Source organism: Heteronotia binoei, chromosome 6 (genome assembly GCF_032191835.1).
Source record: "Heteronotia binoei isolate CCM8104 ecotype False Entrance Well chromosome 6, APGP_CSIRO_Hbin_v1, whole genome shotgun sequence".
Lineage (NCBI taxonomy): Eukaryota > Metazoa > Chordata > Lepidosauria > Squamata > Gekkonidae > Heteronotia > Heteronotia binoei.
The window spans coordinates 31,106,207-31,130,832 of NC_083228.1; the positions used below are offsets into that span (position 1 = coordinate 31,106,207).

General features: G+C 44.7%; 1 protein-coding gene across 1 annotated transcript in view; it reads right to left on the minus strand.

Annotated features, from left to right (window-relative positions):
* Positions 1–24,626, minus strand: part of MICU1 (mitochondrial calcium uptake 1) — a 193,310-nt gene that overhangs the window by 49,206 nt on the left and 119,478 nt on the right. Inside the window, exons 9-10 of the mRNA XM_060241204.1 lie at positions 22,465–22,602; positions 3,618–3,726 (exon numbers count right to left, since the gene is read on the minus strand). Coding sequence (XP_060097187.1) covers positions 3,618–3,726; positions 22,465–22,602 — 247 coding nt within the window. The remainder of the gene's footprint in view (positions 1–3,617; positions 3,727–22,464; positions 22,603–24,626) is intronic.

The following is a 24,626-nucleotide window of genomic DNA, read 5'->3' on the forward strand; positions in this document are numbered from 1 at the left end:
ACATTCAGAAGTGGCTTGCCATTGCCTTCCCCTGCATGGTGACCCTGGACTGTCTTTGTGGTCTCCCATCCAAATACTTACCCATGGCCCACCCTACATAGCTTCCAACATATGATGAGATCAGTCTAGCCTGGGATATCCAGGTGAGCTTCAAGGGCAATGTGGGGATTTTGTAGGGACAGAAAAAGTTTGCCTCACTCTGATCCTCAGCACAATTTGGAAAGCAACATGGTTCCACAGATGCTGCACTGGACACAGCATTAGGAGAGACTGAGAAAGATGGTTTCTTTCGCTTGCTTTGGCTTTGGTTTTTAAATGATGGGTTGGTAATTCCAGCATCAGAAAGGATACTTTGACCCTTCAGGTATTAAAGAAGCTGAGAAATGAAAGGTCCCCTGTGCAAGTACCAGTCGTTTCCGACTCTGGGGTGACATTCTGGGGTGACGTTGCTTTCACGTTTTTACGGCAAACTTTTCACAGGGTGGCTTGCCATTGCCTTCCTCAGTCATCTACATCTACAAAAGGAAGCTGGACTCGAGCACTATTCCAAACCTGCACTTCCTACTGGGACATTTTTTGGAAACAATTTTTACACTACAATCCCAAGAACACCCCATTGTCCACTGACTTCAATGGATTTGGAAGGGTGCGCCCATGTTATGGATTATACTGCTAAGTACCATCGACGAGGAAAACAAACGGGACACAGGCAATTCTCACCCTTTCCCACTCCTTTCAGCTTGCAACGCAGCTGAAGTCTTACCAATAGAATGTGCTGCAATGGAGCAAGGAATGATTTAGGCTGGAGAAACAGGTTATATTTAATGTTCAAATAACAGCACTGTTTCAACAGTCAGGCACTCTATTTCCAATTCAGTGCACGGGAAGATCAACCTTCCTCTGTTATTTAGGTACTAATGTGAGAAACGGCAAACATAGCCTTGACTTCATTTAGTGGAGCCGCTGATTTGGTTAGCAGAATGTACTGTATAAAGTAGGATAAATGTGCTCTGTCACCAAACTGAAAAGACACTGCCTAAATAACGGTATTCTAAATCATCATCTGAAATAGGTAGCTGTCCCCAATTCTAGCGCACCCCCCCCCAATGTTTCACAGGTGAACAATAAGATACACATGTGCCACTTACACCCTCTTCCTACGGATTATTGCCCCATCACATATGCTGCTGGACGATCTATTCTGCATACTGCTGGGCTGCTGCAGTATTTTAAAAAGCAAAGGGAGTGACTGAGAGAAAGATGCGCAAGAGGGGAAAATTACCCTAATGTTTATTGTTAACCGCAGAGGCAGTCTTAGTGGGGCCCTGAGCAGAACTCCACCATGGGACCCCAGAATCACTGGGGGATGGGTTGTGCCCCTTAACTGGGCGAGGGAGAAACAGCCTGTCCCCAATCTGATTGTTCAGACAGGTGTTCTCAGCTCAAGGCTCAACTAGATGGGTGCTTCCTCCCTTTCTACCATTCAGTTGATTTTTCCCCACTTCCTGATTCTCAGGCAGTGCTGGGGATCACCTGTAAGGGTGTGCACAGACAGACAAAATGATTTTTTGGGGGTGTGGGTAAACCAAGCCTGAAATGTATCAGTACATACTGATATCCCGGAATCCCAATATTGGTATGATATTGGGGTTTGGGGGAATATTGGTATTTCCAAGGATGCTGGGCACCATTATACCCTATACAAGGGTGTTCAACTCATTTATTATGAGGAACGGATCTGACATGAATTAGACCCTATTGGGCCAGGCCATGTGTGTCATAAAATGTAATGCCAGGTAGCAGAGATATGAACTTTATAAAGGACACAGACAAACACAATTAAATATTTTTTTAAAACTTAAAATAAAACATGATAAAAACACCAGCACTCATTGGTCTTAAAGGCGCTTTCTTTGTATCTCTCCTGTGCAATCCAGGGAACTGGGCAAAGGAAGCTCTGGTTCTTTCTCTCCCTCTCAAGGGATGTGGAGGGGGTGGAGCCTCAGTCAACAGAAGGAAGAGGGGCTTTGCTTTGTAGCTCCCGTGCAATTGAGAGAGCCTGGCAGAGCAAGCTGTGATGCAGAAAGAAGCAAGAGAGAGGGAGAAGGAAACAGACTGCAGCCAGTTGCTTAGGGGCCTAATCCGGCCCCTGGGTGGCATGTTTGACACTCTTGTCCTATAAGGAAAGTCCCCATGGAGTATAACAGAATTGGAGCTTTCCCTTCCCCAGCTGCCCTACCTCTGGTTAGTTTCACTCCTCAGAGATCAGCATCTTGGATGGGGAGGGGAGTGAAACTGACTCGCTGTGCTTTCCATTCCCTTCCCCAGCTGGCCTGCTGGAGAGATGAAGAATAAAGGAGGCCGGGCTTGATGTCAACAGGGATAGGGACCCCTATGGACAAGTACCAGAACACAGACGCTGTCACAGTGACAAAGGAGATAGCTGCTGCACAGGTCCCATTCAACTGCCCTTCCAGAACGGCACACCAAATTCTGCCCAATCTGCTCCAAATACAGTCTTCCTTCATTTTCAGTATCTTCAACTTTCCTCCATTGATTTCACACACACTGAAGACATAGCGCACCCAAACAGAATTGGGACAGTGTAAAAAATTCATGTTTACCTCAGCATCAAGTATGCAAATATTGTTCTTATATTATTTATAAATCTGTCTCTCTTCCAGTTCTGCTAATGTTTCTCACTGTTTGGAAAACCTTTCAGTAACTGGGGAAACATTAAGTCAGATGCACCAGACCTGAGGACAGATAACAAGGCTGTGCAATAAAAAGGAGACTGTTTTGCTGCAAATGGCACCAATGACTAACAAAGATGATTTCAAACACCATCTGCATTGTGGTATATTGATATGCCATGTCGTGTGGTGCTGAGAAAGAGCTATCGGGACAAAGTGCTTTTTATAAGAAGAGTTGCAATGAAAAGGCACCTTCTTCCCAAGCGACGTCCAGGTGAACTGGGTGATGAGAACACAGAGCACTGAAGGAAGGATACAGAACCAAATAATCCCTCTCGCCATTATTCCGTCCTCTAAGACAACGTCAAAGCTAAGCTATTCACAACGATTTATGAAGTTCTAAAGTGGGTGAAAACCAGTTACGACATAATTCTTGCAAACAAACCCCACCTAGATGCAACACCAACCTCAGCTGATTCATGCAGTGTAAATTCTTCTCAGGTTATGCCACTTGGAGAAACCCAACTTCTGACTATTACTAAAAAGACTCCCTTCATGTAGAAAACTAGCTCATCAGCTCAACAGGGCTATTCTACAACCTCTGACTAGTTTTCTACATGCAAGGAGTTTAATTTATATTACAGTGCCGGTTTACCACCAGTGGCCAAAATGGAACAAGAATGGGTACTACTCCCCCCACGCCTTGAGGAATCACAGTTCACCAAGAGATTATAACTCATGTCCTGCCTGTTCCTCTGCTAACTGATGTAATCTGATTTCAGCAATTCATCATAAACACAATACATAATTAAAGGCCTGGTAAACCAGACATGTGAGGTTCATCATTGGTCCATGTGAATGGCCTCTCTCTCTCTCTCTCTCTTTAATTACAATACAGTATCGGATGCATAAATTGTTCAGTACCTTTATCAAGAGAGGCTCCAGCCATATGATAAAAACTTAAAGCTGTATCCACATCATTGATGTTTTTCAGGAATGTGAAGAAGTTCTCTACCTCCTCAAATGTCAGGCCCTGTAATGGGATAAAAAATGCCTTCAGATTACCATCAAACCAAAGATCTCTTATGGGACACTCATATAACCAACAACCCTCCCCCCCACACACTATGTGTAATTTTGCTGGCCTATTTTAAATGTCATCAGAATATTTACGTTTAGGCTCATTCTGACTCATTTGCAAGCCTACCTATGCCTTCCAACTGCTGCCACTATTTTTACAAAAAGCAGACCATACACTTGTTCAAAAAGAAGTTCATTTTCCCCAGTCCACAGGGTCACCAAAGAATACCCGGAATGGACAGGTGGGCAACAGCAGTTCAAGTCAACAGACTGCTTAGATGGGAACACTCACTTTATGACCCAACACAAGAACAGTGTCTCAAGGAACTGAAAAGCACTGGGGATTCAAACTCAGTTCTCCTAAATCCTAGTCCGACACTCTAATCCATTTTAAATCCAAGTGAAAAGGTGGACTCTAAATCAGTGGTCCCCCACCTTTGTGGTGCCAGGGAGCGGCACCAAGGCCAGTCCACCCACCAGGGACCCAGGGTTGGCAGGGTGGGGGCACCAGATTCGGCGCCGCCGCACAACCTCCCCACCACCATCTGCAGTCGTGCAGCCTTCCCGATACCTCCCCCGAAGTCATGCAGCCTCCTTGCCACCCCCCCCCACAGCTGTGCAGTCTCCCTGCCGCCAACTCCCTGCGGCCATGCAGCCTCCCTGCCCCATCTCTCCTCGCACGCCTCCACCACCACTCTCCGGTAAGGCAAAAGAAAGGGCGGTGAAGCGCTGCCTTCCCCAGCTCCTTAGAGCTGATTTCCCCCCTCCCCGCACCGATCTCGGCAGGAAAAACCTTTGTAGCAGCAGATGGCAACCCGCTGAAGAAGCGCCGCCACCCTTGTCTCCACCCCACTTCCTTCCCACGTCCAGGAAGGAAGTGGAGAGGAGGCAAGGGCAGGGTCACTTCTTCAGTGGGTTGCCATCTGCTGCTACAAAGGTTTTTCCTGCTGAGATCGGCGGGAGGCGGGGTCAGCTCTAAGGAGCCGGGGAAGGCAGCGCTTCATCACCCTTTCTTCTGCCTTACCGGAGAGTGGTAGTGGAGGTGCGCGAGGAGAGACGGGGCAGCAAAGCTGCACAGCGCCGCGGGGGGGGGGGGCACCCAGGCTTCGCGGACTGGTTCCAGTCAGGCCACAGATCGGTACTGGTCCATGGACCAGGGGTTGGGGACCCCTGCTCTAAATAACAAAAATTTAAAAAAATATTTTTAATTCCACATTTTGCATTTCTTGCAGTACACTGGCCTAGCCAGTTTCCTGTTCACACAGTCGTTTAATTCTGTATTCCAGTTCCTAACACATTGATACTGGCATTCAGTTGCGTATTCCTAGTTCTATTGCACTGTTTACTGTATACAGTATGTTCACACTGTTGCTCACACGGCCATCAATGTTGTACTTCTAGTCTATTGCACTGTTCATTTTATGTCCTACCATTTTATGATTACATTTCCCTCCCTCTTTCTATATACTCTGTAATTCCCCTGGAGTCTCAGAGAGGGGTGGCTCTAAAAGAAGCTAAATGAGCAAATAATCACTATACTATACTGTGCTTTTTGGGGAGGTGAAAAGTATGCCTTTTAATTTGTTATGCTGCCACTTCCATTTAAACAACAAGATCTTGCTCTTAGGATAGGAAAATTTCTAACTGAATTATGAGTGGCAAGGGGCATCTTAAGGAATTTGTTATTTAAAGAAGGCAGCCAACATTCATAGGTACTAAAAGACCTGGGCACCTGGGCTTTGCATCAGGGCTATTTGAGTTCCTCTTGGTTATGAGGAAATAGTCCACTTTGTTTCTTTGAAGACTCACCCAGTGAAGGCAACAGGCTGTGGCACTGATTAATTGAAGATTTGTGGACAAAGGTCATTTGCTTCTAAGATGGGAGAATCAGAGGCTGCAATAGGACAAATGTGCTAAAACAGATTACAATACAGCATTCAATCAAATAAAGGGCAGTACAGATACAGCCCCCCAAAGATTTAAACTGTAACTCGGAGGAAGAATGTGAGGTTGTAATTATTATGGGTTAGACTCACTCCACGAGCAGTGCACTTTCCTCTGGTCCAAGCAGCCTCTCCCTAGTGGTGGCATATCTGTAGGATCTGACCCTTCTCTAACCTCATTTTGATTGGTTCATTAGCTAGTATTCACCTGCTCTACCTGTGGCCTGCTTTTCATTTGCAACACTACTTATCCTACCACTGACAAGTTAAGCGCTGAACATAACATGAAAAATGCCTGCTTCTTATCACAGCCTTAAATCAGAGACTCTGAGCAGAACACAGAAGACGCACTGTTGCATGACAAAACCCCACAGATTTATGCATGCCTCTGCACAGACATGGCACAGTAAGCTGGAAGAAAGGGCTCCTGTCGCTCATAATTTTGGTATTCTCTGTGCTTTTGATCCCTTTCGCACAAAAAATCAATACACAGATCAAAACTTATTTGCTGAAATCCCTCTCCAGCAGCAAGTGTCAAAAAATTTGCACTGGAGTGGTAAGTGGAAACAGTGAATAGCAAAAGACCAGGTCAGAACTGAGAGGCTCATTTTACATCTTCATATTAATTGTAAAACCTGCTATTACACTGCATGATACTTGTCCATTGCATGAAGTACCTTTAGGGCCACATACAGTCATACTGAAGCAGACATTAACACTCCCTCACCCCTCCATGCTAATAATTCTGACGGACCTGCAAAACCCTTTTTACATACCAAAGAGATGATTTGATAAATCAAAGGCCTCATTTTTCAAAGACCTGTTAATTACCTCTTGCTTAGAAGCCAATGTGCTATGTAATTGGGAAAAAAAAGTCATCTTATGAATTCATTCTGGTCTAATGATATACCATTTAAAATGAAACGTTCTTTTTATACCGAAGTCATACAGCCTATTATTGTAAAATCCATTTTACTTGCAAGCTCAAGCGAGAAGATTAGAGGTGTGTGAACCAAGGGTCAACCTAGACAAGCCACTGAGAGATTTCTGAATGAATCTGCAAAGAGGTCCTTATGAGTAAGTAACAGTGGTAGCATGGGTGTGGTGGGGTGGTCCGTATGCTTCCCCCAGTAGGGCAAACAGTAGTTCAGGAGCATCATTTGTAATTTACCGGAGCTTTGTTTTCATGGGAACTCAACAATGGCCCCAAGAGGCAAAGAGAGGATGATAAACCCATGAGAATTAGAGAAACTCTGTCCAGTTATTGGGGTGGGTTGCAGAGTGCTCCAAACAAATACCTTTCCATCAATATCACCATTAGAGAATCTCGTGAAAATAGAGACTTGAAATTTCTAATGAAATTTATTGCTTCATCAAAGCTATGGGGGGTGGGGATGAGGCAGCGAACAGCCTCCTCTTGAGTGCATTTCAAGTTTAAAACGTAACCTCTCACTACAATTATTTCATTAAGTTACCTGAAAACATCTGACCCATTAAAAACATAGCATGTTTCAAATGAAAAAGAAACAAACCAGTACTTGGCATTCTGGGAAAGCTCTAGTTTGAGAGAAGAATTTGAACATGTTAGGTACTGACTACATTCAGTGCGAAGTTTGATGCACACTAAATCTGTAAGATTTTATTTAAGTTTCAAAATCTATCATCCCCAGAGGATGAGGGACCAGGCTGTCGCACACAACACAGCCTTAAAAGAATTCTGACAACTTCTATCAATCAGAGAGTGCAGCTGCATCTGTTCATGTACTGTATGGTTTTGGACTGAGTAACATGGAGCTGTTACCCTGCAAGCACTTTCATGGGACATAGCCCTAGCTGGCCTGTGGCTCCGTTTTACACATCATTTGTCAGGACAGTCGTTGGAAGGATGGTTTGCCTTTAAAGTGTGTGTGGGGGGGAATAGGCTAGATGACCCTTCTAACTCCCTGTGTTACACCTCAAACAACTTTTTATTGGGGAATATTAATATTTATTAGCTCAAAATGGTAGGCCTACGAGAGGTGAGGTGTATGGGATCTATGTCTTTGTCTACGGAGATAGACCACTGAAAATCCTTTGGCTAATAATGGATTTTATTATAGCATAGGGTTTCAAATAGTTACATCTCAATCAAACAATTTCAAGCATACAAGAGGAATTACAAAAGAGGTTAGCTGAATAAGCAGGATGGGGGAAGGTGATACAATACCTATATCTTTGCAGGGTAGGCTCAGTCAGAGGAAATGCAAGGCCTCTGGAGGGAGATTTCTCTTGAGAGGAAGGGGGTGAGAGTAGGAAGGGGGTGGAGGAAGGAGAGGATGAAGGGATTCCCTTTTTCCTTCCTTTTTCTTCTGCAACCAGCTTTCCTGAACCCCACGCTGCGCTCTTCCTTTTTTCCCCCCTGTTCTTCCCTTTTTCCTTAACCTGACAGGTTGGGTTGTCGGTTTTCTAGGGTAAATTACGTCACATCACTCAATTAACCTACCCAATGAGAGGGCAGAGTGTCACACCAATGGAAAGTCGGGGTGTCATATGTGTAATATCCAATCAGAGACCATTCGTATCATAGATCCATACCCCAACATAGGCATTTTAATTACACTGGCCAAATGACTTTATGGCCTTGTTTTCCCCAAAACTGGTTCCTTTGAAGCTCCCCAAAAGTTATAGATTTCTCTCTTAGTGTCAACCATGGATGGGCATCCATCAAGTGGTCAGGGGACTGGCTGACTTTGATGGCCTTAGCAATTAATTAAAGAAAAATAGAAACTTCGTTAAGAGTCAAAATTGTGAGATCAGTTTACAGGTTATACCACACATTCACAACAAACGGAGTGCTTGGCCTCTAACCTTCGTGTTTTCTGCTGCCTTGTCCTGAGGATTACCAGACACAAGCCATTTATTTTTGTTGGAGGTTTCCTGGGTCATTCTTATTTCCTTCTGCTTTGATAACAGGACTTTTAAAAGGTTGCCAAAAGTGAAGGAATTTTTATGGCACTGCCCACACCACCTCTCTGTGCCCAGATCTCTTCATTCCCAGGAGCAGAAAGATGGACGCTTCTCAACCTTTCAGCTGGCATCATGTTGTTCTGGCCTGTGAACCAGAATCACATTACATACCTGCTTTGGGTCAAGAAGGAACTGGATTTGTCTCCCTTATGTGCAAGAAAGACCATTCCAATTCAAATGGGCATTGCTGTATCCAATTAATATTCTAGGGTTACATTGCAATATCACATTCCAGGGGTGCATGGCTTGGGAATAAGTACAGGGGTGTCTTCCTGGATATCACCTGATTCAAAGAGGCACATCAGAATCAAAGGAAATCCATGGCCTGGGTGAAGGAGATGATCTATTGAGCTGTGAAATTTAGAGATTTACACTCAGCATTTTGTCCCAAGCACTACCCTTGTCACGCTGGTAACAAAACTTCACTGGCGTCACTTTACAGTGGTGTTATGCTGTGAGATGGATGAGAGGTTTTAACGTTTGTAACAATCCGAACCATGTAACAGCCCTACCAGGGATTCTCTCTCTCTTTGTCTCTCTCTGCAACTGCAACTAGCCAGCGAGCAGATGAGGGTGAGGCAACCCCAACCAGAGGCTAGAGGGGATATTTGCCCAAGGGAAACCCAGAAAAGAATGTGGGAATCTCTACTGCTTCCCAGCTACCTTAAGAACTTAGGAGGGGGCTTCTTCTATGGTAGCCACCACCACCTCCTGAGTCACACCCCTCTCAAACCAGGAGAAACATCTAACAGGCCTGTCTGATAACTGGACATAGCAAGGCAGATGAGTAGGAATGAATAAAATATTTTTATTCCTTAAACAATACAGAAACTTGTTCCACTGTTAACATCTTCTGAAGGGATACAGGCTCCAGAATGAGGATGCAGATTCTAAGAGGAAGTAAATAGAGAAAGGTTTGTAACCTAACTTGAAAACTACAGTGACCCGGCACTTGCTTTGTCCCCTGCCCTCATATCATGGGCTGAAGCAAATGGATGGGTATATGTGGAGGAAGCTCCCTGGCTGCCACCCCCCCACACACACAAAGAGAAAACAACTCTTCTTTCTGTTTCCATTCCCCAGGTAATTTGGAGGCACTGGGTCAATTTAGGCTCTTGCTTCCAAGAGCCCACCAGAATGCAGCAGCCCAAGGACTGATGTTACAGCAGAGAGATTCATGACTTTTATCCCAGGATGTGAAAACATATTGTTCTGAGGCCTGTGAGATCTCCCCATCCTAGCTGTCTCCATCCCATCAGTCTGTCTCTATAACTGTCAGTTCTTCCAAAGATGAAATGGTTTTCTCTGCTCCCATTCATGGCAAGTGTCGCTTTCTGGAGATCAACAGAAAAGACCACCTCCAGCCCCCTACGGCTTTAACCCAATGGTTGTAACTTGCACTCGGTGGGGAAGGAGTCTTTAAAGGAAGCTGGTTTCTTCCTCCCTGCAGCTCTGTTCAGTTAGAGAGGGAAAAAAACAGGATGCTTCAGGGTGAGATTACAGAATCAACAGGAAGAGAAGATCCTTGTGACAGTCATGGAGGCTTACTGCATGCTTTGTGCCAAGACTCAACACAAAGAGAGCACAATAAAGCTGTGTATTCAATTATACACAGAATTATTAGAACCAGTATGGTGTAGTGGTTAAATGCATGGACTTTTATCTGGGAGACCTGGGTTTGATTCCCTGCTCCTCTACCTGCAGCTGCTGGAATGGCTTGGGTCAGCCATAGCTCTGACAGAGGTTGTCCTTGAAAGGGCAGCTTCTGTGAGAGCTCTCTCAGTTCCACCTACCTCACAGGGTGTCTGTTGTGAGGGGGAGGTAAAGGAGATTGTGACAGCTCTGAGACTCTGAGATTCAGAGTATAGGGTGGGATATAAATCCAATATAATCACCATCACCACCACCACCTCCTCCTCCTCCTCGAGCGAATATTATTTTAAATTCTGTTTTTTGTTCACTAAACTATCTGCACTGTACACAGGTTCATGCACTGAGGCATATTATTTCAGAAGGCTTCGTGTGCCCACTGCTTCGTAACTCTGGTGATTCAGTGTAGTTGTTTCTGTTAGGTTAATTTCAGTGGTGTTGAGTTGTTTCATCCACAGCTTTAGAGATGATAAATAACACTGTGATTTAATAGGCACAAGTCCCGGCTTCCAAAGCAATAAGCGCTTAGTTGTGCCAGTGCCACCCGCACCGCATTATTTCAGAAGAGGAGCTCTGCTAATCTGTGGCAGCTTAAATAAAACAAAACAGGGAGCTGCTAACTAGTTTATTAGGATATGAATTTTCATAGGAGATAGCTGTCGTTAGACACAGAGACAGGCCGCAAGCCAAGTCGGGGCTGAATTTAAAAGAATATTACAATGTTAAAATAGGTAAAGAGGAGGAGAAAAAGAAGTGGCAGGGTCCCCCTTACTGGAAGCTCTCAAGCAGTGGATGGTGAGCCACCTGCCATGAATGTCCTCATTTGGATTTACTGCATGGAGGAGAAACTAGACTAGGTGGCCTATAAGCCCATTTATGACGCTACGAATGGGCTCCAAGGGTATTTGGGTGATGTACTGAAGCACAGGGGGAGGAATAATGCAAAATGAGATGCTCAGTGAGAAATACAGAATTCCCAGAATGCAAATGGAGGCTGCTTAATGTGCCCTCCCCCAAATGCTTTCTACTTGTAGGCCCCTGTGACACTTGGGTTCAGTTACCTGTGTGCAAACTTGGGGGCCTGCCCCTTCCTGCCATACAGTTCCCTGGACAAGTGGGGAGAGGTGGCTGGGGGCAGAGATTACAGAGGAAAAATGGTGCTTCTATAATGGGTTAAACACCCTCGCATTTACCTACAAACCTCCCCTTCCTTGCTGTGAATGTGCTGTGTGTGTGTGTGGGGGGGCGGGTTGGGGAGAACACTTCGGACTGACAATTTTCCAGAGATCTAATTCAGCCCACAAGTAGTTACACAGGCTCCAAAGCCCCTGCCTCAGCCCGTGAAGCTACAAAATTAGCTTCATCTTCCAGGAATTAGCATCTGAGCCAAGCAGGGGAGAAACATCCTTTTGTAAAAAAAAGAAGTTACAAACAGATTCTCAGTCTTTTGATGGATGTATCGTACACCATGGCCTGAAGACAAACTCTGCAATTCACAACATGAATTTATCTGCCCTCTGTTGTTGTGCAGCTGACCTTGTCAAGGTCCAAGGGAGTTAAAAGACACTCCTTTATTCACTTTTTTTTTTTAAATGAAGGGTTAAAAGGTATAGAGGAAGCATATTGGACAAACCAACATTGTGATATACACACCACTGGCCTAGGCAAACAGATGATTTCAAAATGCCCAGTTTTAGAAAGGACAGTCCTACCTAGAACAAGTGCTGACATCGAGCAAGCACTTGCTGCGCTAGATAGTCCCTTTAATTTAATTAGTTATTAAGCGGCTCTCAGCAAAATGCTGTCACAAGTTTGCTGTGCCACTGTAAACACCAACTGCCCTCTTTGCATCCTTTTATCTCTGCTCAAGTCCATTTCCAAAGAAACCAATTTGTTCCCGAGGTTACTAATGAAGTGGCCTCATCAAAGAACGGGGTGGGGGAGGGATACAAACCTTGAGATTTTCATGGCTCTGCAGCCTGGCACCATTTATAAGAGATTTCTTGCAAAGGCGGCACATATTGAATTATTCCCCCATTTCCAAAACCTTGGCAATGATGAAGAGCTCTTGCTGACCTATTCATTAAGATCTATAGTAACTGAGCAGACTGACAGGCTGGTCATCTGTAAAATGTCAAGTGAGAAGCCTGGTTCTGGGCATCGGGTTTCTTTTCCCCTTTCCTTCAGCAAGGGGGGGAAACTCCCCACAGTTAAGGGCAGGAGCAGCCAAAGGTGCTCTGGCACTCTGCACAGCAGATCATAGAGTTGGAAGGGACCTCCGGGGTCATCTAGTCCAACCCCCTGGATAATGCAGGAAACTCACAAATTCCTCCCCCTAAATTCACAGGATCTTCATTGCTGTCAGATGGCCATCCAGCCTCTGTTTAAAAACCTCCAAGGAAGGAGAGCCTAGGAAAAACCTCCAAGGAAGAGATGCACTAGATGCCATCTGCTGGGGATCCAAGCAAAGCCCCAGTGGTACTAGAGGTGCCATCAAGGATTGTTTTAGACCCATGCAGCATCTGACATGTCTCTTCCCATGCTACAGCTGGTTTAGAGGACATGGCTGGCGCCTCTGGGACTCTCTCTTCCCCCAGCCAGATTCTCAGGCAGACCTGAAAGAGCAGCACAATCTGATGCAGGCTTGCTAAGGAGGAAGCCTTCATTGTTCTCTGCTGAGCTGTTCCTGTCCATTCGCCTTGGTTTGGGAAGTGGAGAAAGGCGGCAAGATTTCTGGTAGTTTAGAGCCATGGGGATTTTCTAAGGGGAAAACTACATACAACACTTAATTTCTTACCAAGTCTCAAGTTACTTCACTGTTTTAACATAAACTGCATTATTTATACTTTAGTTAGCCTGCAGAATTGTACTGTTTCATACATTTATGGCACTGACCAGTATAAATGACATCATTTTTTTTGCAAGCAGACTCACAAATATACCCCATGCTGGGGGTGGAGGCTGCAACCAAGCTGCAGCTTTTACTTTTCTTAAGCATCCAAGTAAAATCCTCCTCTCATCATCCACTGCTTCGGTTTTTCCCTTCTTTAATAGGTTCTCTCTTAAACCTGGTTTGGTACAGTTATTCCAGGGGGGAGAAATGTAGCCCAAGCTATTAGCAAATGGCCGACACAGGAAAGTGTAAAGTTTTGAAGTTGTCCTGAGGCCAGCTCTCGCAGCCACCATTTTTCTGGCCGTGCCACCAGAAGATTGTCTTTTTTTTTTTAAAGCAAAATTACCTTTAAAAATGATAATTGCTATTCCATTATGGCACAATAATGTTATAAACAGGGCTTTTTTGTAGCAGGAACTCCTTTGCATATTAGGCAACATGTAGCCAATCTTCCAAGAGCAGGAGCTGCTGTAGCTGCTGAAGCTCCCGTAGCAGGATCTCCTTTGCATATCAGGCCACACCTCACTGATGTAGCCAATCCTCCATGAGATTACAGGGCTCTTAGTACAGGGCCTACTGTAAGCTCCAGGAGGATTGGCTACATCAGGGGTGAGTGGTCTAATATGCAAAGGAGTTCCTGCTACAAAAAAAAGCCCTGGTTATAACCATCTGTTACCACAAACAATTCATTAAAAGAAACCTCCCCATTCAGAGCAGTAAATGTTTGAATACCAGTGCCAGGAGGCAACATGAAGAGAAGGCCTGTTGTTGGCCCTCCACAGTATATGGTTGGCCATCATGTGAGATGGTGGACTGGTCTGATCCAGCAGGGCTCTTCTTATGTTCTTAATTCCTTTGAATCCACAGCATTCATTTCCAAAATACTAAACTCTAGTCCTTTTTGTTGTGGAGCTATAATGTAAAAGGGTTAGGGATTTACCATTTTTAATGTAAGCTGGATATTCAGTAGAACATAGATCATAGCACTGTAATGCTATTGGGCTATAGTGTTTATGTTCTTTTTTAAAATTCTGCCATGGAGCAGCAGGGGCAAAATACAGGGAAAATGGCAGCTGCAGACAACAGTGTGCACCAAACTCTTATGTGGATGCTCTGTTGCCAGTACAAATGCCTCTGCATTTTTGGCAGAGACTAATGGCAAATGGAACATTCCTCACAGTGTGGATGCAGTCAAAAAGTTTATTTATTTACTTAATCTACAGTTTTGCCTTGCTTGCAGAGGCTCAAGTTAGATTACAATTTTTTTAAAAAATGCCATAAAACCTGTATAATGCATATAGCAAACAGCACAAACAAACTGCTATACTTTATGCTACATAACATAGAGAACTATGAAGTGCTACAAACTATGCTAACACACATATATCTTAGCTTTTGCCATCAAAAGGCAAAAAATAACATTTTAAAATAGAAAACCATTCTGTGGTAAAGATAAACAGCATTATTTGGACAGAAAGGCTCATACATTCAGAAACAGGATAGGAGGATATCTGGATACTAAGTTAATCTTTATAGCACTGAAAACACTGAGTTTTTCAACTGACTCATCATCATACACATTATAGTATATTATTTGTGGGCAAAGATTAGTCACATTTAACCAATAAACATATGCTGGAAAATATGTTGCATAGGCCTACAGTATACACAGGAATGACTGTTCTCTAACACGTAGACTGCCTTATATAAAAAAGCTTTGTGCACTCCACATAAAAACCTTGTCTTAAAACCACTTCCTTTTATTCCAAAAGATACAATAACTCACAGGAAATCTGTTCCTGCATTTGTCTTCTCAAACCTTTTTATGAAGTTCATCTACCCAGCAAGCCTTCAAGAGGTGGTTCATGGCTTGGCTATTCTCAGAAGGACTCTTGGGAATGGCTGAGCAAAGGTAATGAAGCTTTGGCATGAAATAACCATTCTAGTACTAGTAGCACTTCATACCCCCTTCCTCAAGTTACGATGCTCCACATCATACACAGCCCTAATTAAGAGATCATGATCATGCAGTCCTCTCTGCAACTCTCTCCTTCATATGAGAATTCTCTCGCCTCCACACCCTTTCCATGGCTCAACATTCTGTCTGACCCACATTTTTCCTAATTTAACACAAGCCACAATTCAACTGGAGTTTAACAATATATTCTGGGGATACAGAAGCCTAGCATTTGGAACCATGGGAGATCTGGCTTCAGAGTGCTTCTAGAGTTTAAATTAACTGTGGTTAGTATCACCTAAGCCAAGATATATTTATTCGATTTATTCATACCACAGCTTCCTCTGTAATGGGGATTTGAAACAGCTTATGGTGTTTTCCTGCCCTCCATTTTACCCTCACAACACACTTGTGAGGTACATTAGAACCTGAGAGAGTGTGTGACTCCCCCCATGGTCACCCAGCAAGGTTCCATGACAGCATGGGGATTCAAACCTGGGTCTCACAGTTCCTAGTTCAAAATTCTAACCACTACACCAAACTAAGGACAAAGAAAATTCCCACATAACGGTAGAGTGCATATGTGGCTGGGGTGCACCACATATTCTGGGGACTGGCTTCTATTCCCTTAATCCTAGCTATGGACCTGAGGAGCTCAGATGAACATGCAAGTCCCAGAAGTCTCAGGTATGTAAAGCAGCATTAAGGATGCTAAACTGGAACAAAGTGAGAACTGTATTTTTTTTTAATGTAAGCAATTGTCCCAAGGATTAAAAACCTCTTCAGGGTAAATACCACGAAGAGCCCCTTTGAATGCAAAGCTAGCAAGCAGAGATAAAGACCAATTTCCCACTCACCTTATGCCGCTCTCACAGTTCCTCTTCTCAGCGGGGCTTCCTTCCAATTTCACACTATCTGCCCCAGGGCTGCAGCTAGCGTCGGCTTTTTTGCGCGGCAAACAGAAACTGGTTTTTAGAGGTTTCAACTTGCTGTGCGAAAAAGCCGACGCAAGCTGCAGCCCCGGGGCAGATAGTGTGAAATTGGAAGGAAGCCCCGCTGAGAAGAGGAACGTGAGAAAGGCATAAAGTGAGTGGGATATCGACCAAACACTCTATTAACTTTAATGGTCAGGCTGGACCACAGAAGGAAACTTACTAGTGGAGAAGACAAGAGACACTAGCTGCAATCACACATGCTGCCAGAGAGGAAGGACATAGGGCCTTTGCTAATACTGAAAATGGTGCTCTGGAGGAGGCTGGCTTTCCTACAAACTATTAATGAATCACCATTCCAGCAGAAGACTTCATGGTAAGTGAAAAGAATCTTCCATTCTCCAGTGGTCCCAGGAGTGGGCCTGTCCTCACTCTTGGGACATACAAAAGCCTTGTCCCTGGGTCGGCCCCTCAGCTTCGGCCTGAAACCACGTGCTGGAGTACCTTCATGCCAAAGGCAGCCTCAGCCAGGCTGCCTTATCAATTTTGTAATGCTTGGTAAAGGAGTGGACCGACTTCCACGTGGCTACCTTGCAAACGACCTCCAGGGACGGAAAAGATCTATAGGCTGCCGAAGTAGCCCCCCCTCTAAGGGAATGAGCCGTAACTCCCTGTGGGAGACACAGGCCCTTTGCCTTATAGGCCTCGCTAATGCAACCCCTGAGCCATCTGCTAACGGTAGTGGATGAAATCTTGCGCCCTCTATCTGACTTCCTGAAGGAAACAGAGAGTCAGAACTGCAAAACTCCTTGGTCCTATCTAGATAAAAACTAAGGGCCCTGTGAATGTCCAGGCAATGCCACAGTTTTTCCTTCTCGGGAGTTGGGTTAGGACAAAAAGATGGGAGAACAATGTCCTCTGACCTGTGAAACCTGGAATTCACTTTAGGGATGAACCCTGGGTCTGTACGTAGAACCACTTTATCTTGATGGAAACACACAGGTCCTTGTGAGTGGAGAGAGCTTGAAGCTCGGAAACCCTGTGAGCTGAAGTAATGCTCACCAGGAATACTGTTTTGAAGGTAAGCAGTTTAAGACTGCATGATGCCGTGGGTTCAAAAGGCATACAGCAGAGAGCATCTAGCAACATAATCAAGTTCCAAGAGGGGAACCGATGTACTTGGGGCGGATTAGTCAGAGCCACCCCTTTCAAAAAATGCCTGATGTGAGGGTAGGCTGACAGGGATTGACCCTTTTTTGACCCCCCAATGGCTGAGATGGCCACCACCTGCTCAGACCTTTATTCTAGACCATCCTGTAGGAAGGTCAGGACAACCAGTACCCGGGCTTTCAGGAGATCCTCCCTCCTTTCCAAACACCAGTTGTGGAACACCTGCAAGGTTAGTTATAGGTCCTATTAGTGGAAGGCTTTCTAGAAGACAGCATGGTGTCTACTACTGCCACTGGATAGCCTATACTAATCAACTGTTGCAGCTCCATCTCCAGGCAGTGAGCTGAAGCAGCTCTGGTCGTGGATTATTCAGGCTGCCTTGCGAGAGCAGATCTGGTCTTAGCAGAAGTCTCCAGGGAAGCTCCACTGCCAGTCTTTGGAGTTCCTGGAACCAGGTTCTCCTGGGCCAAAATGAAGCCACCACGACCACCTCCACCCTCTGTTCCTGAATTCTCTGTAGAAACCATGGAAGAATCTGAAATGGAGGGAAGGCATAAAGAAGTGCCTGAGGACAGTCCAAGTTTAGGGCATCTATCGCCATGGCCCCTCTGCTTCTGGTCCTGGAGAAAAAGTGGGCCACCTGATGATTGCTGTCTGATGCAAACAGGTCTACTTTCTGAGTCCCAAATCATTGACATATCTGCCGAAAGGTCTCATGGTGAAGTGCCCATTCCACTTGGTCCAGCGCTTGGCAACTCAGCCAGCCTGCAACCACGTTGTTCCTCCCTGTCTGGACTAGAACGTGTGTACCGTCCACGTGTTTTGCCACGTTGCGTAGGGCCAGACCTATGGCCCTCAGCTCCAGGAGGTTTATGCTTTCCCTGGATTCCTGGGCGGACCACTGGCCCTGGGTTACTGCTCCTGCTGTGTGAGCTCTCCATCCAAACAGGCTGGCATCTGTTGTTATTACGACTCTTTTGGGTTCCCTCATCACCTGTCCCAGGAGGAAATGATTGGGAACCTGCCACCATTTGAGGGCTCGTTGCAGACTGGTGGGGATTGACAGTAGCATCGGGCTCTTGAGGCTTATTTGCTTCTGAAAGGGAAGCAGAAGGTTTTGTAGAGGTCTTGTGTGAAAACGGGACCACTGAACTACATCCTGACACGACACCAGCATGCCCAGCAATTTTGCCAGGCTCATCAGTTTTACTGCCTTCCTTTGTTTGACCTCAGTCAAAAGCTGGAAAATCTTTGACTGTCTCTCCGGCGTCAGGAAAACCTTGTTCCCGCTGGAGTCGATCTGGACCCCTAGAGGGATCAGGGACTGGGATGGCTGAAGAGAACTCTTTTGAACGTTCATGACAAACCCGTGTGAAGTAAGGGTCCTCGTGGTCCAATCTTTCCTGGTCTGTTCCGCTGATGGTGCCTTGACCAGATGTCGTCCAGATATGGAAATAATGCCACCCCCTGCAGCCGGAGGGCTGCCACTAGGGTGACCAACACTTTGGTAAACACTCTGGGGGAAGATTTGAGTGACTTTTTGTCCTCTCTTCCTGGGCTAGTGAGTCAGCTCCAGGTTGCAAGTGGCCTCGTCCAGTACTACTTCCTTGGGGAACCCAGAGGAGGCAGCCAAGCTAAGGGGAACCGAAAGGGAAAGTAATAAAATGGCCTCCGTTCCCACCTAAAAACCCCATCAGTCCAGCGTCCTGTGTGAATTGCACCCTTCCACCGCTTACACTCATCCCCCATTACCTCTACCTCCTCAGCAGGGGTCCTGGCTTGTGGTCTGTGGCCTCACCTGCTGACCTTCTCTTAGTCCCGGGGGGGGGGGTGGTTTGGTCGGCAATGCCGCGGCTGTGGAGAATGAGGACACAGAGGCCTCCTGGAAGGGGTTTGGCTGCAGGCGCGGGTTATGGCTGGCAAGGACTCCTCTCTCCCCCCAAGTCCCCCATAGCCTCTCTGAGAGGGTCCTCCCCCGTGCAGGCATCTTACCACAGCTTAGCTGTTTCCGCGGTTCACCGCCATTCACGCCAGGGTTCCCGGGTCATTTCCGGCGGTCTGGGAGAGCTATGCGACTGCTGTAAGTCCTCTCCCTTCCTCTGCTGTTCCGCCACCGCTTATGAGGCCTCCAGGGTCGCTGGAGTGCCTCAGAATGGTGAGCACGGGGAACAATGATCTTCCGCAGCTTCCCTGCTCTTCTGCGGGGTCACGGAAGGAGACATGGACGTGCCTATCATCCGAGGCTTCTCTACGCCGGCGGGTAAATTTCCCTGCTCCGAGGATTAGAGCAACAGCACTCTTTGTTCTTTCTTTTTTCTTTTTCTTTTTTTTTATTGCCGGGTAAGGAGCCAAAATGGCTCTATCAGCACGTTCTGCTCCGATGGCAGGGCTAAAGAAAACTGGAAACCAAGGCTCAAGCACCTTCCCTCCGGGCCAAGTTTGTTCAGCCCTGCCTTTGGAGAGGAGGAGCTATGATCCCAAGAGTGAAGATGGGCCCACTTCTGGGACCACTGGAGAAGGATGTTGTGAACATCATGAGAAGTTCTGAACATGCAGAAAAATCCAAACATTGCTAATTTGGTCACGTTTAGGCTTGGCCAGCTGAACATTTATTTAATGAAACTAACTCTGGGTCAGCTGTCTACATTGACCAGCCTTCAGTTTATTTAACCTCAGGTAGTGATACCTGAAGAATGAACAATTATAAATTCTTTTAAATTCAGAGGTAAGAAGAAAAACTGACAAGGAATTTGAAATGTATTACTCAAATAAACATGGTAATGAAGCCTCAGACATTTCTGTATGAGAACGTAGTAATGCTTTAATCTGGGGCACAGAAATCAGGTATTTTGCTTTCTAAAACAAACAGGAAAAGTAAAGAATAATAGAATGCATTGAAAAAGCCATAAAGCTAAAAATGCAGCATTAAAAAAAAAAAGATGGAAATGAGACAAAACAGATATTTCAAAAATATACCATGTTATATGTTCAACAAAAGCTTTATGGAGCTAGGAGCAAGACAAGGAAGTGACCGATTTCTACATTAAATAAAATCTTATCTCTGTATAACTTAAGAGCAGTCAAAGGATCTACATATAGCACGGGTGGGCAACGGTAGCTCTCCAGATGTTTTTTGCCTACAACTCCCATCAGCCCTAGCCATTGGCCATGCTGCTGGGGCTGATGGGAGTGGTAGGCAAAAAACATCTGGAGAGCTACCATTGGCCACCCCTGACATATAGATAACTTTTGACCCCCAAATTGTTACTGGATGGCAAGAAGTTAGACCAAGATGATGATGAGGCTGTGTGTGGTTAGAGTATCAGCCTAGGATCTGTGAGACCCAGATTCAAATCCCCAACCAGCCCTAGAAGCTTGCTGGGTGACTTTGGGCCAGTCACACACTCAGCCTAACTTCCTTTATAAGGTTGTTGTTGTGAGCATAAAACAGAGAACCGTGTATGTCGTTTTGGGTTCTCACAGGAGAGAAGGAGGAGGTATGGAGCAAATTAATAATTACCTCCTGGCAGTAAGGCCAAATGTTCACAGCCAGGCTAATTCCTCTGTAAATGTGCAATGCAAGATTTCTCAGCTGAAGTATTGTAATTTCTGTAAATACTAATTTACTGCAGCCAACTCCATTCATTTGTTCAGCTGACAATTCTGTCTCCATCTATTATTCATTACTGCTCTATATGCATTTCTATTATTTCAGACCTGGAATTCTCATCTTGAATTTATTGGAAATTATGCAGTGGCTTAAAGAAAAAAGCATAACCTTTTGTGTGACAGAACTCACTCCATCAGATGATACATGGTCTCCTGGGCAGACCCAAATATACCCCTGAGTGAGAAGGGGGGGGGGGAGGGAGGCAGTGTTACAAAATGAAACCAGGTGTGTTCCATTACTTTGTAGATCAAAACAATATTGGTTAAAAAACTGAACTATCTAGAAATCAGGTTTTGAGCTGGCAAAATAAAACTGTATTTAAAACCCTGCAATGACTTTCACTGATATCATTCCTAAATCCTACTGAGCCACCATTTGATAGTGTCAGTTCACATATGAATTACGCAGCAGCCTGAGACTCTAGCAAGAAGCTGTTGACCTGGAATGCATAAGCAGATCTGACACTATCAGACCAGGAAGGGGCCGCTCTCTGCGCTTAAAGCTGGATCCAAACACTTAAATGAGATATAGTTAGGAAGAAGTCACACTAGTCCTAGAAACAGAACTCCTTCATCAGTTCTCAGTTGGGTTTAATGGCTATGTTCAAATAATAGTTAATCAGAAAAAAGGAGTGCTATTCATCTTCAAAAGGAAAAGATGTGAACCTGTTACAAATTCTTACTTTCCTGAGCAGATCAAAATATGTCCTTCAGCTTCAAGTGCTTCGTTCAAGGTTTCTTACCATGCATTAAGTACTGCAGCAGCTGCAAACCTCTTTTCCCCTTTAAAATTATGAGCCAAGTTTCCATAATTTATCTTTCTACACCTGAGTTCATAATATAATGATAAATTATCCAGCCATAATGGACAATTAAGCCAAGGTCACATCAGGGGGTTAATACATCTTTCTTTGGCTTATTCAGGAACAAGTCTTAGTGAGCAGACTGGCATAAGCTTTTAAGGTTTATAATAGGGCTTTTTTTGTAGCAGGAACTCCTTTATTAGGCCACACAACCCTGATGTAGCCAATCCTCCAGCAGCTTACAAGGCTCTTTCTTGTAAGCTCTTGAAGGATTGGCTACATTAGGAGTGTGTAGCCTAATATGCAAATGCACTCCTGCTAGAATTCTACCCCTGGACTACACCCCCCTGATGTAGCCAATCCTCCAAGAGCTTACAGGGCTCTTCTTACAGGGTCTACTATAAGCTCTTGGAGGACTGGCTACATCAGGGGAGTGTGGCCTAATGTGCAAAGGAGTTCCTGCTACAAAAAAAGCCCTGGTTTAAGTTAAAACCATATATAGTAATGCACTTCTTCTAAATTGTACTATCAGTTTCACAAATGCCCAAGTTATAGTGATGCAGAGGATGAGCCCTTCTATAAGCATAACTTTACAGCCCAGCCAAAGATAATGATTGCAGAGAAATTATCACAGCCTCCCTCTGTTTCACCGCCTACAAGTCACTGACCTCTCCGTTTTGGAAGTGCTTCTTAAGCTGCTTCAGCATGAGGGTGAGCTTTTTGGATTGGACTCCACTATAAGCCAGCAGCATGCTGCCAAACTGGCGCTCTGTGATCCGCCCATTGACAGGATCGTGTCTTTCAAACTGAAAGAGAAAAAGAACAGAACTAGTTCAACCGGGGACACATTTCTCTCACACAAAACCCATTAAAATGTTTATTCGGAATCCCTCTTTCAATCTGCATGAACGTGATGCATCAATCAGGAATCCAGGCAGGTAAACAAATAGGTTTGAGCCAGAAGAAATTCTAATGATAATGGAACAGCATTTTCAGCATCATCATAATTTCATGTGCAGCACTCAGAAAAGAGCTGCTGTATTATGTGTTTTATTCATCTGTTCTGTTCTTCTTGGTGACATTATTTTTATGAACATAAACCCCTGATTTATCACTTTGATCTGGATTAAAACAGGCGCTTCCTAATCATCTTCTGCTCCAAGACGGGCTTTGGAAAATGCTATCCCTGTTTTTTTCAGATTTATCATCGAACTACGAGGGTAGCAGCAGTTCCATTCGTTAACGTCATGATGGATTTTTTTAACACTGTCGCAGAACATGTCACGTTCAACAACCTCCAAGGAAACAACTAACTCTATCTGCAAGAATTTTAGCATTTCGCTTGGAATATCAAAAGGTGTCAATTTAAGGATGCCAGTTTTGCATTCAAAGCCTGACTCTGAGAAAAATGAAGAGCCAATATTTTTATTAGGGACTAGAGAAAAAGCATACTTCTATACCAGCGTCACTGCCAGTAACCCAGACAGCTACCAATTTGGTCCTATGTCTCTAACACATGTAGCTTTCTGCAGTAAACATGCATGTTGTTATGTGGAGCACACAGCATCATTTCTGTTTGAGCAATGGATGGGAAATCATGTGTCATTTACCTACAGAACTAATTAAGAAATATATCCACAACTCTGGATATCTTTTCATGGTAAACACCTTCACTTTCCCTGAAATAGAAACAATGTACCAGCAATTACAATTCAAAAGAACAACCCACATTCTTCAAATCTCCTGAAAATGAGCAACTGTCTTCACAATTCCCAGAAGCCCCTCCCCAAAGGCGATTTCTATTTCATATTCAGATTTTCTAATGAAGAATCTCCATTAGCTCCCTTCATTAGCCACAAACAGGCACATCATCATTTTCTACTAACGGCCTATATTCTTTTCAGGAAGGAAGGCATTAGCACACCACAAAGGGCTTTAAAACTGCCATGCTTGACTTATAACAGGTGAAGGCGGGTTCATAATCCAGCTTCTGAATTGCTTATGATTATTTCACCCCCTACATGTAAAAAGAAAAAAACAATCTGAAATGCACATGAGCAGGCAAGTTTATACTGGTAGTGAATTTTATTAGCCTTTAAGATGCCACCAGCCTCCTGTTTTGTTCTGCATACGAGCACGGCTCTTGCCTTCTGACATCACTCCACGCAAACCTCAGAAGCACAGGATTACATAAATGTATAATGCTAGACTGCACTGACCTAGAAGCTTAATGGGGTAAAAAGTTTGTTTTTCAGACATCTTTGCTAGCATGGAAGCGTTCAGAGACATTGATAAAGAGTTCAGACATCGCAGTCACGCCAATGGTTTGATTGCTGGGAATGTGGCAGTGACCAGAGTGCTTAATAGGAATAGGCATGAATTGAACCATAGTTTGTGATGTTTGTGGACAGAGCAGAAAGCAGGGGTTTAAAGGGACAGAGTTCCCTGCAAAAGCCACAATAACAGCCTGCTCCCTGCCACTCAGCTGTCTGGGGTTTTCTTTGTGTAGTCTCTTTAAAGTTTAAAGGGACTGCACAAGGAAGTATGAAAAACAGCTGAGTTCCCTGCCATTCAGCTGTTTTCCATGCTGTCTCCAAACCCCATTTAAAGGGACTGTGGTCTCTTTCAACAGGGTACGCAGGGCCTCAAATTGGTTCAGTTTGCAAACAAACCTCCCTTTGATTCAGTTCATGGTTTGGCCACAAACCGACATGAACCTCATTTTTTCTGACGTGCCCATTCCTAAAACTTGGTCCTCTGGCTCCATTCCATCACCTTGCTAAATGTATTGCTGTGATATATGAATTAGGCAAGCAAGAGTTATCAATGT